Source organism: Passer montanus, unplaced genomic scaffold (assembly GCF_014805655.1).
Source record: "Passer montanus isolate IOZ18808 unplaced genomic scaffold, ASM1480565v1 scaffold18, whole genome shotgun sequence".
NCBI lineage: Eukaryota > Metazoa > Chordata > Aves > Passeriformes > Passeridae > Passer > Passer montanus.
Window position 1 is genome coordinate 16,460,920 of NW_024365381.1, and position 18,487 is coordinate 16,479,406.

General features: G+C 50.0%; 1 protein-coding gene across 10 annotated transcripts in view; it reads right to left on the bottom strand.

The window, feature by feature from the left end:
- Positions 1–15,842, bottom strand: part of ABCD4 (ATP binding cassette subfamily D member 4) — a 28,188-nt gene extending 12,346 nt beyond the window's left edge. For 2 of the 10 annotated variants that reach the window (XR_005627067.1, XM_039705031.1), the window contains exons 1-17: positions 15,789–15,842; positions 15,564–15,688; positions 15,315–15,442; positions 14,980–15,119; positions 11,412–11,528; positions 11,002–11,127; positions 10,260–10,310; positions 7,592–7,686; positions 6,549–6,670; positions 5,609–5,700; positions 5,329–5,418; positions 4,856–5,064; positions 4,473–4,564; positions 4,260–4,296; positions 3,130–3,179; positions 2,796–2,848; positions 2,375–2,451 (exon numbers count right to left, since the gene is read on the bottom strand). Coding sequence is in view for 6 of the 10 variants with exons in the window: in XM_039705031.1 (XP_039560965.1) it covers positions 2,375–2,451; positions 2,796–2,848; positions 3,130–3,179; positions 4,260–4,296; positions 4,473–4,564; positions 4,856–5,064; positions 5,329–5,418; positions 5,609–5,700; positions 6,549–6,670; positions 7,592–7,686; positions 10,260–10,310; positions 11,002–11,127; positions 11,412–11,528; positions 14,980–15,119; positions 15,315–15,442; positions 15,564–15,688; positions 15,789–15,835 (1,651 nt within the window). In the remaining 4 variants the exon portion in view is untranslated. Of the gene's footprint in view, positions 1–279; positions 974–1,115; positions 1,282–2,374; positions 2,452–2,795; positions 2,849–3,129; positions 3,180–4,259; positions 4,297–4,472; positions 4,565–4,855; positions 5,065–5,328; positions 5,419–5,608; positions 5,701–6,548; positions 6,671–7,591; positions 7,687–10,259; positions 10,311–11,001; positions 11,128–11,411; positions 11,529–14,901; positions 15,120–15,314; positions 15,443–15,563; positions 15,691–15,788 lie in introns of those variants that run through there. The other 8 variants (XM_039705032.1, XM_039705028.1, XM_039705029.1 and 5 more) reach the window with 8 other exon arrangements.
- Between the last annotated feature and the right edge of the window lie 2,645 nt (positions 15,843–18,487).

The window sequence follows — 18,487 nt, forward strand, 5'->3', positions numbered from 1 at the left end:
TGGACAGAGAGAGAACATGACTCATCATAGGCAAAAGAGTAAGGGAAGATAAGCTATTTCATTCCATGAAAGCAGAGGGCAGAAATCCCTCCTTGAGGTTCCTTGTGCCTTGCAGTAGCAGCAGAGGTAGCAGCAGGCAGGATGTCCAGCCCTGGATAGGGATACTACTCCTACCTCTGCTTTGCTCTTTTGCAATAGTCTTGTACAGGACCATTGCCAATATACAAGCATCTCCTCCAAAGCAAAGCCCAAAGAAAACACGCAACAGTCCTGTTAAGAAATATTGACTCTTCTCCATAAAACCAGTTTGAAAATAGGCCCCAGATTTTAATACAAAAATGTTCTTTTCACCTGTAGCCATGTGTTATAAAGACAGCAGAGACATGCCCTGTGCTATCATTCTCCTCCCCTTGTCTCCTGCTGGAAAACACAATTCTCAACAGAGCCAAAAGGCACATATATCTGTTCTGCAGAGCTGTGTATCAAGACAGAGCTCCTTGCAAGGCACAGAGGGCAGAAAAGGAGGCTGCATTCTAGCCTCACACCAATGTATTCCAGACAAAGTGGAGGTTTCTCTGGCTGTTGTTCCTACAAGACCCATGAGGCAGCATCTTCTCTCAGGGCGGCCTAGGAGCTCAGCTCCTTTCTCTTGTGAGAGCCAGGGAGGCAGAAGGAGGATGGGAGAAGGGTGGCATAGTTGTGTCTACTCTTGGCAGAATTCCACACCATGAGTTCAGACATACTCTGTGTCCATCAGCAAAATCCAGACGTGGTCTTGCACTGTTTGACACAGCTGCTGGCTTGGCAGCTCCATGTCTGCTAGTGAGAGCTCTTCCACACATGTGCAGGTTCTGTGGCTGGCCAGACACAGGTATGTTCTTCAGTATTCCTCAGAGGGGAGCCGCTTCATCTTCTCACATCGAATGAGCTCCCACCTTCCCTCCCCATGAAGTTTCAAAATCCAGCTGTGGAACTGCAATTCAATAGCACATTGAGGGATGTCTCTACAAGGACACAGTCCACCCACAGTGAGGTCCTCCAGCCTTAGTCACTCCCCTCTGCTTGCCAGAGACCCTCTCTACCTCACCACTGCAAGGGAGGCCTCCCTGTCTCACCTTTTCCAGGCTGGGTCTGTGTCCCACACTGATCAGTGTCATGCCCAGCTGAAGGCACATACGGTACAGTTCATGCTCCACTTCTTCTGTCAAGGCGCTGGTGGCTTCATCTAACACTGAAAGAAAAGCCATAAGCCCCACAAATCCTCTCCCAACCAGACATCTCCTGTAGGCAAGAACAGCAACTCTCAAGAACATTTCACATATTAACTGGAGCTCACCAAGAGCATCTGCAGAAAGCAAGTGAGGAAAAACCTAAGAACTCTGGTATTCCTCTGGCACAGCTGGTGACAGGCAAGTAGGAAAGCTGTCTTTCCCCTTAAGTACTTGAATCCATCCAAACCACACTGTTCACCTCATTCCTCTCCCTCAACAGCTACCCACCACTGCCTCATCCCCATCATGGCAAAAAGCCAAGACATGACCTTCTCCAGGCAGATCACATGCCAGAGTGCCAGGCCAAGCAGCAGTCTTCTAGCACAGACCCTACATGGAGCATGTAGGATGGCCTGTGGCACCTTCCTGACTATTAAGGGTAAATACTTCAGACCTGGAGCAAATAAATTCAAATAATCTCTACAGCTTTTACTTTGCAATCCACAGGTTCCTTCTGCTGAGACATCACTTAGCTGTGCCCCAGGCCTCAGAGGAAAGAGAGGAACTTACATGTAGCTACCTGCTACTGAAACTGGCTCTGTTCACCCACATCCAACCTGGCCTTCATGGCAAGTCCTCCAACAGCTCAAGCCCCCAGCAGAGCCTAAGGAATTGGCCCCATTAGCTAATCACAGATGTTCTGTGGTCTCTCAGGACTGTTTTTCCCACTGCTCCTTGTCTTCTTTTGCCACATCGGGGCTAAACTTTCCATACTGCCCCACAACCATACAGATGCTGGAGAGCTTCAGATATGACAGCTGCTGCCACACTCCCCAACACATGCACTTCTTTGCATAGAAGCTGGTGAGCAGGCTAACAGAGCTCTTCTTCTGGTGCCACTGGACGTGGACCCTGAACATTAATCACCAGTTCCCCAAGAAGAAAATGTCTTATGTACAGCCTCTTGATTTACCACAGTCCACACAAATAATGAAACATTTTCACATTTCACAAATGGATCCTCTGTGTGCTATGCTGCTAAAATAATGGCCAAGAAAAAGCATGTTCCTAGCACAAAAGAGATTTCACAAGCTGGCTCTGTACCAGCTTTGCTATACACTAAAGGCCTGGTCTTTTTTTCTCCCCTCTTTGTAGTCACTCACCTGCATATTTTGGCTGGAGGTAGAAGAGCCGTGCAAATGAGAGCCTCTGCATCTCCCCTGGGGACAGGATGTCATACCTGCAGCAGGGTTGAGATTCAACACCTTCCTCAAGAAAGAGAGCTTGTTTGCTGAAAATCTTATGGCTTCTGATATTGGAGACCAGCAAACAACTGTCCTTGTGTGTCCCTTGTGCTCCCCTCCATACTGCAACTGGCTCTGCACCCCTGTACACAGTCAGCTGTCTGCAGAACAGCTCGTGACTGTTGGCATAGATGCTTGGGCCATGAAGGCTTTGCTCCTGTGCAGTGTCCACGTCTCACAGAACACAGATGGACACAGATAAATCCAGCAGCAATGTGCATCTGCTTAGAAGTGTTCCCCACTCAGAAATCACCCAAATACATACAGTGAGCTCCCTTACCAGTTCCAGTCCACCTGTTCATCCAGTCCTCCAGCCCTTGCCAGCAAATCAGTCTACAGAGAGCACAGCAGACTTGTGAACACAGTCCCCAACCCTGTCAGCCTATGGCCCTGAGCATAACCACACGCTTTTTACCAGTCTCCCTTTCCCCACTTGAGCTGAAGTTGTACCCCATTTCTCTTCCTTTTTCCCATAGACAGTTGTGTCCCAGGCACAGACAATGTCCCCACCTAAGTTCAGCACACAATCATGCTGTGCTGCCACAAAAAAAGCATCCCTTCTTCCCTCACTGGTGGCACCAGGAAGGAAGGCAGCAGTGCTGTCAGTGACTCACCAGCCCAGCCAGCTCCAGGAATCGCACAATCCTCTCATCATCTGCAGACCCTAGGGAGAAAGCCATACAGCATAAGGAAAGGCAGTGTGTGCTGAGGCCACTGCTGAATGAAGGAGTTGGTGAGGCAAGGGGGAAGAAGTGGAGCACCTCCTGAGGCTCAATGTAGTTGACCTGACCACTTAGTTATACTTGAGCTTTGGCAGAGATAGCCCCAAAGACTGACCTTCCTTGAAAGTGTTAACCATGCCTGTGAGCAGCATACCAGGAGGTAGCTGGGCTCCACAAATACACCTGAGATTTGCCTCAGTTCACAGCCACAGCCAGAATACAAGGATCCAGGCTTCAACTGCCAAGGCCCTGCCCAACAGTTGCTCTCTTAGAGCTGAGACTGCACACTACAAGTAGTGGAGTCATGGGAATGGGGTTCAGCTAAGAGCAGCAAAAGGACCCTGTGTGGAAGAGAAATACCTCAGGGCGAGTCAGCTGTGGAGCAGAACACACACTTCAGCTGGTACAGTTAGCATCTATGGAAGTTGAGAGGAAGGGTTGTGCATCTGCCACGGACCTCTCTGAAGCTGCTGGAGAGCCACAACAGCAGCTGAGGGCTGTAGTTACTCTCAGCAAGATTGTGACTCCCAAGCTACAGCACAGCACATGTGGTCTGGCTTTGGAAGAGGGAAGGGGAGAGAAAGGATCCATATATTCTGACCACAACAGTGTGCAAAGCCCTGGGACATCATTTTGAAAAAGTGGAAAAGTAAAACATAGAGGTGGATGGAAAATAAGAGTAAGGCAAACATGGCTTGCTGAAAGTCAGGCTGTACCAAAAAAATCAGATGTATCCCAATAGCAACATATATTGTGTCTAGCACAGCAGGAAGAGCATGGCCAACTTGTCCTCATTATACTAAGAGAGCAAGTTCTTATCAACTGAGTATGCTCCCTCACAAAAGGAGGGGGACACAGAATTGACCTTAACACACACAAATCTTCTAGGGAACACCAGAACAACAAAAGCAAAATGGATGAGTGTTCCTGATGGGCTACAGCAGGGAAGAAGCTGCACTAGGTACAAGACAGTGAGGCAATACCACAGCATTGGTTAATTGCTCTAATGAATTTTCACAAACCTGAAAGTGGATAGATCTCCTTCAGGGGATAGATCACCTGTTTAACAGAGCAAAAGAAACCATGTCAGAGGGAGCTGGACACTGTCCATCAGAGATGCAACAACATGAACTCAGGCACAAGGGAAGGAGCAGCCACAGGTATCCTCCTTCTGCAGGGTTTGCAGGGCATGACCACAGCTGGGAGGCCACAGCAAAGCCAGACCCTGGGCTCACCTGCTCACGCAGGCTTCCATCAGTGAAGAAGGGTCTCTGTGGCAGGAACACCACTCCTCGGGGGCCAAAGCAGGTCAGCATCCTGATGCTCCCTGTACAGAGACACTCATCACATCTGCAGTATCAGGCAGGAACTTCCCACTGCCCCATGTAGTCCTGTCCCATGAAGTAACCAACAAGTCACCACAAAAGTGTGTTTGCAACACAGGGCAAAGCAATGAGAGCCAATCACTGTGACAAGAATTGGGTGGCTCAAATCAGTGTATCAGTGACACATTCACCATCACATGGTGGCACTGGCCTCACAAACTGCCACACTGCCACCTTGAAAACTCAGGGTAGCCTTGGTTGAGAAGAAGGCTGAGACAAGTAGCAGTCCTCACCCCGTGTGCTCTCCCAGAGTCCTCCGAGGACCCTCAGGAGAGATGTCTTCCCTGTACCAGTGTTTCCCACAATCATCACACTGTTTCCTTGTGAGATGCTGAGGCTCAAGTCCTTGATGAGCAGCTTGCCAGAGGATGGTACTGAGAGTGTCACTCGCTCCAGAAGGAAAGCTGTGTCCCTTGGCACTGGGTCCTCCCCAGAATGGCTGCTGGGCCACCACCAAGACAAAGAACGAGAGATCCGGGGGTAAGTGACCATGCTGAGACTGGCAAAAATCAGACACCTTAGACCTCCTGTGCCTCTGTGACAGTAGCTCTGCCCCACACATCCTGGGAATGACAATTGACAGCACTGCCTGCTCCAACCAAATGCATGTAACACACTGTGACACCAAGGGCCACCTCCCTCCCATGGCAACCCCACACTCTGGCACGTAAGCTGCAAGCCAGCCAGCTGCTGAGAGGCGACTCACCCATCCAAATCCCAGCTGGTTTTGGCTTCTGAGTAGTTATCATTTTTTTTATTGCCAAGGCTCAGCAACGTCTCCTGCAGTTCACCAATCCTAGACACATAAGAGGTTGCATGAAAGCCAGGGACAACTTCAGCAGCCTCCTCACAATATCCAAACTTGTCCATGCTTGCACACCAGCAACTGGTTTGTTGGTATTTCTTTTTCCTTTAAGCACAGACCTGGGCAGAGTCTTGTTCTGCACTGCCCTTTCCTCCAGAGATGTGCCCACAGATAAGCTCACCTGTGTGTGTAGCCAGCTACATCAGTCACAGTGCTGGAGAGATCTATGAGCTGGCTGAAGCAGCTAATGAGGTAGATGGAAACAAAGGCATTCTGGGGAGAAATCACATGGCAGAGTAAGGGTCAGTGCTCAGCTGGGGCCCTGACCCTTATTCCATGACTGCAAGGAGGCAGCCAAGGATCCACACAATTGGTCACATCAGCTGTCTCAGCAAGATGAATGAGGAGTGGTGAAGTCACCCAGGTTGGTGGGAGGGAAGATGACAACATCTGAAGGAAGCAGTGTTCCCTGTTCAGTGCAGCAGTTTTTGCCAGGTAGACACATGTCCTGTCACCCAGGGATGGTGTCTACAGAGTGCCTGATGGCCTGCCTAGGGCCCAGCATGCTTGCCCAAGTCACACAGATCCATACCACCACCCCTGCCTCAGCACCGTATATGGCTCAGAGCAGGGTGTCTCAGCCTGCAGTGCCCACTTAGCTATTTTTAGCTCTGCATTCTCTGTCACAAACCAGTTCTGAGTATCTGTAATGAGTCAGGTCAGGAAAGTGAACACAAGCCTGCTCAGCCTCAGGTGGCAAGGCTCACCACAGGCAGTAGCCCAGGGCACAACCCAGACCCACAGCACTGCACAGACCCCATCTCCACCTGCACTGCTGAAAACCAGAGGCTTTCTGACCTCCTGGGTTTTTTTAGACACAGAGGTCTGAGCCAGGAAACACTTACGTCAACGTGTCCTTGACAGTTCTCACGCCCAAGTTAATCACATACCAGCTGGCTACAAGCTCCTGTTTCCATAACACTGTGACTGGGGACAGTCTAACCTGAAGACCAAGTGCTGCAGGTTATCTAGCCCCAGAGCCACCAGCACCACATGAAACCTCCATCCTCAGTGCCTGCTCACCCTCCACAATGGGGTCGCAGAGATTACCCTTAGCTCACCTTGCTGACAAGGGCACTGAGCTCTGTTGGACTCAGGTCACCGTAGACCCCAGAAAAGATGGGAATGGCAATGACCACGTAGCTCAGGATGCTGCCCAGATAATCAAAGGTGTTGATCCCAACTGGGCACAAGCACAGAAAGAAGACAGTGAGTTAAAATAGAAACCTCTGTCTCAGCCAGGTCCAAGTGCTGACCCTGAGCCCAATCAGAGGAAGAGCTGCGTTCTTGCCTCAGCCCTTTATGATGAACCAGAGCAGAAAAACCCATTTTGCAGGAGAGCACAAGCACCAGGGTGAACAAGCATTTGCTAAGCAAAGATCATTTTGGGGCAGGCCCCTGAGAAGGGAATCATCATCCAGACACACAGCTCAGTGACTACTGTGGGGCAAAAGCCACTTTGCCTGCTTGTTGCTATGCTTCAGGGGCCTGACTGATTCACAGTAAACAGGAGGGAAGGGCAAAAAGGAAGCTCTGGGGTGAGACAGTTTGTCGTGAAGTGTGTCTTGGGAGCATACAGGCAGAAAGACTTAAGATTCAAATTCCCACAGACACTTCTGTTCAGGTTCTCCCTCCATTACACTGCTCAGAAGCTCACTGTGCTGCTGAGATCAGGAAGACCTGTATTTATAGGGGTCATTTAAAGAAAAACCTGCACTCAGTGAAAAAGAGAGAAGGAATATTTTCAAGGGACAGCTATGCTTAAGCTGTGCTCTATAGGAAAGAAGTTTCCACAGCTCCCAACAACATATACAGTCCCCAGAGCTCAAGCCCTTCCCTCTTTTCTTGGTGTGTGAACACCTGCACCACAAAAAGCCAGATTCTGGGTCCTCCACGACTTTGCCTCTTTATGAGGCTTTTACACAACAGAATTCCTATTTAACACTGCAGGAGGCACCCTCTGTTCACCCTCAGGGCTTTCACACATCAGCAAGAGGCAGAAGAAGAAAACACAGCACCCACCCAACTTCTCTACCAGTGGAGTTTCCCAGCATGTGGGCCACTAGAATGGAGTTACCACACACCCCCCAGTCCGCCCACTCACTGTACAGCCACAGCTCTTTGCCTATCAGCTCTCTCTGGGTCTTCAGCAGGCTCTGCAGCCTCCGGTTTGTGCGCATGTGCTCCACTCGCCCAGCCCTGTAAAAGTAAGATTGCAACATGCCACAGACATCCTAGGACCATGGGCTTTAAAACTGAAGCTTTGAATGGGCCTGGCACCCTTGCCTCTGACTAACAAGCTCTTTATTGACCAGGAACTGAACAGCCAGGACTGCCTTCCTGAAGGGTATCGTCAAGGAACTCTGGCTGAAGCAAGCAGTCCTACAAATCTCTGAGAGCCCATGGCTGCTGCTGCTGTTGCAGCAGGAGGAGGTAAAGCCAGGCCAGACACTGTCAGTGAGGCTCCAGCCTGAAGCTGTGTACACCCAAGGTCAAACACAGTTCCCAAATACAGCCTGCTTGGAAGAGAGGGATGGCACTGCTACACAGCTGGATCCAGAAAGGAGAAGGTAGAGGAGAGTCCAGGGGGTGATAATCAGCCCACATGGCCTGCATGGCCAGCAGCCTTAGCCCACCTCTTCCCACTTCTCACTCCACAGGAATGGGATGAAGGCAAGTCCTGAGCAGTGCAACCCCCAGTACGGGTACCCAGCTGCACAACTTCCCCTTTCCCAGGGCTATCTCCATCAGGTCACCCACCACACAAGTTAGTGGTGATGCTCCAGTGGCCAGGCTGAGCCAGGAGCAAGGAGACATCTCCTAAACCATCACCTTCAAGCAAACGTGACAGCTCCTGCTGCTGCTCTGCAAGGCCTGGGCTGCCCTCAGGTGGCAAAATGCAGAGAGAGCTCCACATCTCATTTCAGTCTCCCACCTGCCATAGCACCTATTGCCCCTGACATCCAACGGAGGCTCGTGCCCACTACACTAACCACACTCCCACCACAATCTATGCAACAGGGGACTCACTAGAGCCCAAGAAGATAAGGCCAGAAGCAGCATAAAAACATCCAAAATAAGATTGTTGACATCTCATTTCTAAAGATTCTCAGTTCACAGAAATATACATTTTCTTTCTCAAAAATGCACCTGGTTAGAATTTAGTTTGGCTTTACTACCTTATAACACATCTCAGGTAACTACTGAGCTGCAGTCTTTGCTTTCCATGTATTGGGAAAGGAGAAAGGCTTGGACACAAGGAATTAAAGGTAAGAAAGGAACCGGGGACCTTTGTTCTACAGCTATTATTCTGTTGCAGATGAGGAGAGATTGCTGTATTGGTTTCCTCTTTTCCTCCCATTCACTTCACTTTTAAAGCAAGTTTGCCAAGGACTTAGTAACAAAAGAAGTAAAAAGGTGGCAGTGCTCTGCTTCTGTTGCTTCCTTTACCAAAGCAATGTTCAGTCAGTCTTAAGAGGACAAGATCACAAGCTAGAAAGTTGAGCAATCAAAACCAGCCACTCACCATATGCTCCTCCTCTTGCAGGATTCTAGAAATGCACCTTTAAAAAAATTCCTTTATTTTTAATTATGATGCATACCATGAAAATGCCTGGTTGTGTGCAACTCAGCTAAGTTCTAGTTTCACACAAAATGAAGCTTTTCTACTAAAACATTGTACTGAACCAAAACACTTTGTTTTCTGGTATAATAATCCACTTTCCATTTTCTACTTAGTAATAGAATAAAAAAAAACAAACCAAAATTGTGAGAGAAAGTATTGCATCTTAAATAAGGGCATGTAATTACAGTATCTTTTCCATTACAAAAAATTATCATCAATCAGTAAGAATCAATCAGAGTACAAGGAAATAACACAGACTTGCCAGTGCAAACCAATATTGATTTTGGTTATTTAAATGAGTTTCATGCCTGTCAATATAAGTTATGAAATCAGTGATTTTGAATCAAACCACTGTAGGGACAGCACCACAACACTTGAAATGCTCATTCAATATAGCATGAAGGAGCCAAATACAGATAGTGGGCAGGGAAGACCACAGAGAGAACATGTGCTACAATTCCTGAAAGTGCAATTTTGCAACATACAGGGCAAAGGCAGACTCGTGACAAGAGAGAAGCAACAACCTCCTGCCACCCCAACACAGGCTACACCAAATTCATGCCTCTTTTCCTGGTGAACCAAGCAGCAGCTCAACACGTTTCAGGGCATCACTAAGTGGGGGAGGTGCTGCTGGGCTCCTGATTGTGTGCTCAGCTCTGGGGTGAATGGTGTTGAGCAAATTCAGAGCACCAGTACAGCTTATGTAGGGTCAGGGCACAGGCTGACCAAGAGCAGCAAAGCAGAGGTAAGATGGCCAAGTAGCAGCTAGCACACCCACAGAAGACATGCAGGCAAGCAGCAGCAGGATGGGGCCAGAAGCAACATGTGAGTCCTCAACAGAACCAGATGCAATAAGACTTTGAGCAGGTAAGGACCTAGCAAAACAGCAGTAAGCGTCTCTAAGCCAGCACCAAATCTGTATCTGCCTCTGAGGATGTTAGAAGGGAGGCAAAGGAAAGATAGTTGTGGATTATTTCTGCACATGATGCACAGAATGCAAAGAACGAGTGTCAGGGCTACATGATGCTGCAGTGGAAGGGACAGAAAGCTGCAGCAACAGAACTTGGGCTCCTTTGGGATATGTGAACAAGGATGCTCTGAACTGGGACAATCCCTTTGAGGATACAAAGAAATTAACACTACTAACCTGTAGAAAGCAGCTGGTTCTGCATTGACACGAATCTGCATGTGCTTGAACCTGTACAAGCAAAAAAAAAAAAAAAATTGTGCACAAATGCTCAGTGAATTATGTAGCCAAAACCATTCCTAGAAGAAACTTATCTTGCATGTTAGAGCAATGATCTGAGGCATCTCTTGGCAGAAATATTCAACAGGCTCAGAAAGGCACCAGAGACCAAGGCTTAACGTGAGGTGCCACCTTTCACGGCCAGCTCAGTGGTACATTTCTTTGGTATCCTGCTCTCTGTCCACATCTTCTTAGCCCTTGGGCTTACTCTTTGCTGCTAGTCCAGCATCTCCATCATACAAAATCACCACAGCCAACTGCCCTGGGCTGGGTTCTCTGTGCCACAACAGCTTATGCTGCTGTCCCTGGATGCCTTGAGCCCCAGGGAAAGCTACAAAGCCCCTGCTACACACACAGCCAGCCCTGCAAGCAAGGGAGAGGAGGTGAGTTACAGAGCATATGGAAAGACTGGGCTGTGAGACTGAACCAAGGGCATTGCCTGCCATGACACAAGGCTGTGAATGGTTGGCAGGGGCTCACTACACTGACTCTGAGGCACCATTGCACAGGTAGCCTTCTCTGAGTGTGAGGAATGTCACAGGCAAGAGAATTAGCTACATACACAGTCCTGAATGGGGACAAAAAAGCAGCTTTCACAGGAGCTGCCAAGGGGGAGTGAAAATACTGCTCTGCTGAGACTTACCTGAAATCTCCCTCCAGTTTTTCCTGCTGCACAAGTTTAGACACAATTGGGCTCATCAACACTTTGTTAATCATCGTCCCAATGACGAAATACCCAAAGATGCTCACTGGGCCCAGCCAGCCTGTGCTATAGAGGAGAAAGAGAAGTCAGCCAATAATCCAAGCAAAAGGACACTCCTGCACCATTATGCTCAAGCAATCAGAGCCCTCAGCTGTCACTTCTCTTGGCTTTCACAGAAGTTTGTGGGCCAACATTGCACATCCCAGCATCCCTAAGGCAGAGTTCTTGGAGTATAGAGATCACTCACCCATGTGTACAAATATCTATCTGGGGAGTTGTAATTGGGTGGTAGGGTCCAAAAAAAGAACACAGAAAAGAGGTGTGCAAGCAGGGCCAGGATACATCCTTACCTGTGAAAGCACTGGTATGTGTAGTAGGCCAGTGTGAAGGGTGAGATGACGAGCTTGCTGGCCATGGAGCTGAGCTGCCTGCAGAACCTCTCCACGTCCTGGCTGATGCGCTGGTCCCTGCTCAACACAAAGAGCCACTGACACCATTACAGCTCAGAAGCAAGAGCCAGTACTAAATCCCTAACAGGCACAAACCAGGCTGTTTCAGTGGATGAACACAGGACAGGCAGCAGGTGAACAAGCTTGCCTAGGAAGGATCTGCAGATTCCCCAGAGGAGACCATTTTCATGGCCCAGCAGGGCCCACTCAAGGGCCTTCATGGCACCCAGGAAGAACAACCCTTGCCATTGCTTTCAACCTGTTCCTTGTATTTATCCCTTGTTCCACTTTCAACAACGTTGTTCAAAACTTGTGCTGAAGGTCTCTGCATCATTGTCTTTACACCTCTCCTGGAACAACCTCCATACTATGAAAAACTACTGACTCTCCCCCTAACCTTCAGTACTGGACTGGGATGCCATCAGACCCACCAGGACAGGCTAGAGCACAAGCCAGGCCTTCACCAGCTATTGGATATTTGCAAACACTTCCATCAAAGCTACCCTCTCACAAGAGCCAATCCCTTGGCTCTGCACAGAGTGCCTCTGCTTCCTTTGTTGCCAAGAAGGAAGTGCTTCCATCCACCCCAGCCCAGGAGAGCAGGAAGCAGCACACCAAGCCTTCTCACCTCACTAGCAGCAGGCACATGGGTGACAAACTCTCAAGTCCCATCTATCCCACTACTGAGCAGGAGTTGCACTTGGGATAACCAGGAAGAATTTCAGTATATTTACTTCTCAGCACCTCATCTGTCCAGAGCACATGGATGGAGGCTTCAGCCTACTGTGCTAAGCTCCAGTGGAAAGGCCATAACTTAATGCTTGAGTTCAGAATGAAGAGCAAGGATGCACTCCTGGATAGTCTCAGTGCAGATACTACCACAAAGACATTCATCTTTTAACACTTCTGCAGTTCTGGAACAGCAATGGATTTAATTCTGGGGCAGCCCTCACTCTGACCTTGCAGCATCATTTTTCCTTCTCCTCACACTGTAATATTCCCACAAAATTGTGACTTAAATTGTGCTATAGTCTCATAGGAGGATATTGCTTTTTGCAAGCTATTAAGTAACATGTAATGAAAATACATGAAACACATGAAAGCATCAACTCAAATGCACCTACTAGGTGCTGCAAGTGCTTGTATGGCACTCAGAACCCACTCTTCATTCCTTTGAGGTGGAATGAACACTCAGTTCATTCACTCAGTTCAGTTTGCACTGCATAATGGGAGATCTCTGTTGCTCTACTTTGTTCTCTAAGTACCTGGTGCAAGGAAAAAACTCTCATCAAGGAACTGCAAGATGAAGAGAATTTCTGCAGTGGCACCAAAACCACACTTGTTTAGTAAGACTGAATGTTGGAGCAGAGCAAGGTGTAATGAGACATACTCCACAGTAATCCCACACATTTGGTCTGCAAAGGCCATGAGAGTCTCTTGCTGCAGGGCAGACTGACCCAGTTGTCTCCTACATTTCACTGCACAATGTGAACATGTTCCCTAGTTAAAAATAAACCTGAGCAGAAAATCATGTGGTGAGGGGCCTCTGTCCTCCACCTCCCCTCATGTCCCCAAAGAAAAAGACAGGCATGCAGGAGCTTCTGGCTTCAATGTGCTGCACTGCCTAGGAAGTGCTGCATGCCCTGATGACAAACATAGGCTTTTAACCCCTCCTTGTACTCCTTGAACTCCTTCCGTGTTCTCCATGCCATAGAAAACACTATCAGAAATGAACATTTAATGATATTGGGAGTAAACCCAACAGCAGCCTGGAAGTGCATCAGCTTGATAACAATGACCTACTGCCCAACATGCAGAGCTGTTTGACCCAAACCTGCTGCTACCCCTTAGATACCCAGCATGTTTTCCTGCAGCAGCCACACAAACCACCCTGCTCTGCAATGAAGGAGCAAGGACAAGCAGCCAGTAGCAACAGGCAGCAGAACTGCAGAAGCTGCTTCAGTTTCTTGAAGTTTCCACTATTAGCAAGAGTTAGGAGTCCCTGCAAGACAGCAATTTTTCCCCAGGACCCTGGCATGCTCTCCTCTCTTTCCATCAACATGGGAAATGGCACCAACGCAGTGACTAGATCAGAGGTGCCCACTCCAGCAGAGGAGATAAGTTTCCACTATTAGCAAGAGTTAAGAGTCCCTGCAAGACAGCAGTTTTTCCCCAGGACCCTGGGCATGCTCTCCTCCCTTTCCATTAACATGGGAAATGGCACCAACGCAGGGACTAGATCAGAGGTGCCCACTCCAGCAGAGGAGAGCTTGGAGTCTCAAAACAATGGTTAACAACACATTATTTGGAAAAAATTCCTCTTTGATTTCTAGTTTTTCAGCTAGTATTTAATAATAACAACTATAGATTCTGGAGGGGGAAGAATTAGGGAGATTCTACAGTGAATCTACAAAGAATTAAAGCATGGTGGTAATAATGCCACGGGCTCAATCCCTGTGTGGGCTATTCGCTTCAAGAGTTGGACTCAATGATCCATGTGGGTCCACCCCAACTAAGAGGATTAGCTCAGTTGGTTAAAGCATGGTGGTAATAATGCCATGGGCTCAATCCCTGTGTGGGCTATTCGCTTCAAGAGTTGGACTCAATGATCCATGTGGGTCCACCCCAACTAAAGAGTATTTTGTGATTCTGTGACCTCTCACATGATGTCTAACATAGGATTTTTAGCTCTTCACAGTGTGCAACTATGACAGCAGTGCCCTGTGCATGAGGACAGGCTGGAAGGCCAAGGTCCACACACAGCTGTGAGGAAGGGCATTCAACCTTTGCTGTGCAGCCCAGGTAGACCAACAGCTCTGCAGAAAGCAGGACAGTGCACAAAGCAAACTGGAGAGGGGCCTCTTGGAGGCGGGTCTGGGATCCACAAGGAGAGACTGAAAGCTCCTCCTCTTATATTTCTAGTCACCACTGACACTTCCTTCCTAGGAACAGGAAAAGGAAATGCAGCCCTCATACAGTGCAAAACAAAGCCCTTCCTGGATTTGGCTCCCATGGGTTATCAAACCACTAAAATACAACTGAACTATGCTCAGCTGCAGATCCTGGTGTTTGAAGTTCAAACAGAACAGAGACTGTCATAATGCACCAGCTGTGTGAAGGAAAGGAGAGGCACTGCTGACTGCAGCCAGGCCCTTTGCAACGTCACACAGTGTCAAGGGTTGAGTTTGCAGACAAGAGGTTTTATAGCAGCACTAGATCCCTGTTCCAATGGGCATCCACTTTCCTTGCAACTGAAACATCCTGCCCCTAAAACCACCACAACTGGCAGTCACAGGAGTTCCCAGCAATAGGTATCACCTCCCACCAGGGTAGAAGAGGGTGCCTAGATTTGTGCCCAGATGGTAAAAGCTTCTAGGGCTCAATCCCCTACCCAGAGACAAAGAGAAAAGGTGTGCAGCAGCCCAGGAGAAGCCAAGCAAGATACTGAAAGAAGCTGCCAGCAGCCTACGGGTTATCGATGTCCTCACGCAGCACGAGCAGGTTGTAGTAGACCTGTCCTTGGAAGTAGCAGCTGTGGAGGTATTCAGTGAGGGATTTCCTCCAGTTCACATACATCATGTTGCAGATAAACTGGTCGAAACTTTTTAGCTGGAACGAGGGCAAAGAGATGGATGGGGAGAGATAAGTGAGAATGAACATTTTTTCAAAATGAAATAAAAACTAGCAGTTTGTACTAGCGATCCAGGGCATGGGCAGACTTGAATCCTTTGTGGCCAGGATCATGCCAGGAACCACGGGCAGCCTTCTCTTCCTCTCCCAAGACACGTAAGCCTCTGGTCTTACCGTGGAGTTCACAACGATCAGAGTCACAGCAACGGCAGTCAGTGTTTTGAATCCGGAGAAGTCCTTGTTCCCTAGCACCTCATAGTACTGGCTGGGGATGACGCCGACCTGGTAAATAACCAGCTGCTCTGGAGGAGAAAGGCAAGCAGGGGAAGGAACTGATGGACTGCGGTGACAAGGCAAAGTGGGGGACCGCAAGGAGCAGGCGTGGGGTGCAGCCCCCCATCCATCCCCACCACCCAGGCTCACCCAGCAAGGCGACACCGAGCAGCGTCAAGAACATGAGGGCGCTCGGGGAGGGCCACCCAGGGAAGAGCACGGCCAGGAGCCGCAGGAACCGCCGCAGGAACAGCCCGTCCAGCCGGGAACCAGCCCTGCAACGGAGGGACACGCGGGGGTGGCAGTGAGCTCGGGGGTCTCACCCCACCTCCGCTCCCCTCCGCCACGTCCCGGCCCTGCCCGCTCCGTCCTCACCGCCCGCCGGCCCCGGCGCCCCCCGCGCTGCGGCTGCCCCCCGCCATCGGCGCCCTCCGGACCCGAGCGGCCCGGCCCGGCCGGTCCCGCCCCCGCGGGCGCTGCACATGAATATTCGCCCGCGCCTCCCTCACAGCGGAGCCGGCGGGGGATCCCGGCCGGCCATCCCGGAGGGGGATCCCGGCCGGCCATCCCGGCGCGGTGGGTGTGCTCGCGTCCCTCGCCCCCGCCCCGCCGCCTGCTCGCAGAGACGGACCGCGGTGCCGGGCAGGGTCCAGGGCCGAGCCATAGGCAGCAGGGCCGGACATCCCGGGCACTAACGCCTCTCTCGAGGAAGGAGCCGGACAGGCACAAACGGATCCCTCTGGGAATCCCAGAGGCCCAGGGACAGTCGCTATTGCCTGCCTGTTACAGGGGAGACAAGAAAGAAGTACCAGTACTAATTCTGCACATTAGTTTTGTTTTGGGGTGGGCAGTGAAGTTTCAGGCTGCTTCCAAAGGACTCCCAACTGGCAGTGGCCGCTGCAGGGGATTTCTGAAGCCGGGAGTGGGGATCAGGCAGCGATCCCAGCGCGGTGCTGAATGGCAGAGCGCGCTCCCCAGCCTGCCGCAGGGACGGCACGAAGCGGTGCGAAACCCCCGGCAGAGGGAGGGCTTCAAGAAAGCAGCAATGAGCTGTCAGTGAATGGACCCCCTCTGGCTTCTCGGTGACCCCAGTTTTAATACAGAAAACAACTATTTTTTTTTTCCAGGTTTGGGTTGGAATCTGGTTTGATAACCCAAAATTCTGAGTTATGAAATATTTCAGAACAAGTACATTTACGGACAAGCCTGGTGATTAGAATTGAGAGATCCTGTGAGCTGCCACGCCTTCCTTACTCGTGTGTCTCTCACCTAACATCCAGTTGATGCCATTTCTTCTACAGAGCCTTTGGGCTTCTGCACATATCCTGTGGGTCCCTCTTCCCATATACCTAGCAGCTTTGTTCTTCTGCCAGTTCCCTGCCTCCCAGACCTCCTTCTCTTCCTTCATCCTCATCTCCTTCATCTTTGCTCTGCTGCTACCTGCTCAGTGGTCCAGATAATTCATACTTCACACTTCACAAAATCAGTGTATATGCTCTCAGGGATGAAAGAAGACACACCAGTGCGTTTCCTCAGCAAATGGCCTTGTCTCTAAGCAGTGCCCCTTTCTCCTTGCCCTCATCTCCCTCCTCTCATCTCTTTTGGAATTCACAATGCTATCAGTCATACCTAAAGGTTAAGCTCCAGAGGGCAGAGATCAGCCCTGTGAAAACCTGACCTCAGTGATGACTAACTTTTATGTTAAAAGAATCATGGGGTTTTTTTTCTCAGCTGTTGCATCAGACCTGGGTGACGTTTGCTCCTAGGCAGTCACATCCTCTCATGGGGCAGTACTGCAGCTGTGGCAATTGTGTGGGTCACTGTTACCAGGATTGAACTGACTCCTTTGCTCTGCTGTCCACTTTGTGATGAGGGGGTATTCCTTCCCTTCCCTCCTCGACTGATGAAATGGCTTTCCAGCACCAGGGGAGTCAGAGGATCTAACACAGAGATGAGATGGCCACAACTGTCTGTCCCAAGCCCACCCGCCTACTTCTTCCTTCTCCCTGCCCTTTGTTCTGTCACTGGCACCCCACGACCTCCACCTGATAAAGCACACGCTGTGAGCTCCCTTTGGCGTATCAGCTTCACGATTTTTCCTGGGAACCCTCCTAAGGCAGCCAAGATCAAGAACAAAAGAGAAGTGCTTTCTCAGTGCCTCTCCATCCCCCCTCTGAGGCTGTGCCCTAGACACTCAGCTGCTGTCAGCACAGAAACATTTACATCTTTTACAGCACTCCGGCTCTACTTCTCACATTTCTCCCCCAGCAAACACCATGGCCATTTCAGTGTGCGCCTGGGGGCAGGGCTTGGGAAAGGACTGGGGAATCACAACTTGAGCAGAGTTTTATGGGTCTGTTTGCACTGAAGGGCCATATCTCAGCTCCCTGACTAGCTACAGACCCAAGAGAAACCCCCTCTGCATTGCTAACCTGTCACCCAAGTGTATGCCATGAAGCCAGGGAAGGGAGAGCTGGGCCTGCCTTGCTAGGTCCTGGGCTCCTTGAGGCAGTGCAAGTTAATTCCTTGTGGTGTTTAACCGCAGCCCCATCTGCTCCTGCTTGCTAGGTGTGAAACATCCCATCCCCCAACCTCCCCAGCCTGTTCCCTGCATTTTTGCCCTGCCCTGGACCAGTGAAGGAAGCCAGATCCTCTGGCATCCCTGGCCCCCCAGCCCCTGACTCACATTGTTCCCCACTGCCCCTCTGTGTTTCCATTTCCCTGTGGTCCCTCTCTGCCTGCTGGCCTGAAGCTGGGATGCAGGGAGAAGCCTGACAAACCCATCTTTCGCTGCCTTTGTGCAGTGAGTGGTCCTGAGTGTCCTCTGAAGCAAGCAGCAGCTTCTGTCATCACAGAAAGAAACATAAAAACTGCAGCCTTGAATCTGTAGTTTGCTTTCCCTCTTACCCAGGTCTTCCTTAATGCTGCTGGCTTTGTGTGATGTTGCGTAATGAAGCACCGCCAGAAGATTATCCCCTTCCTGGGCTTTCCAAAACTGAATCCACCATTTCCTGCCCATGTTTCCAATTTCTAGTCTCGTAGGTACCCGTCCTCACCAGAGCTTGCAGCTTCTC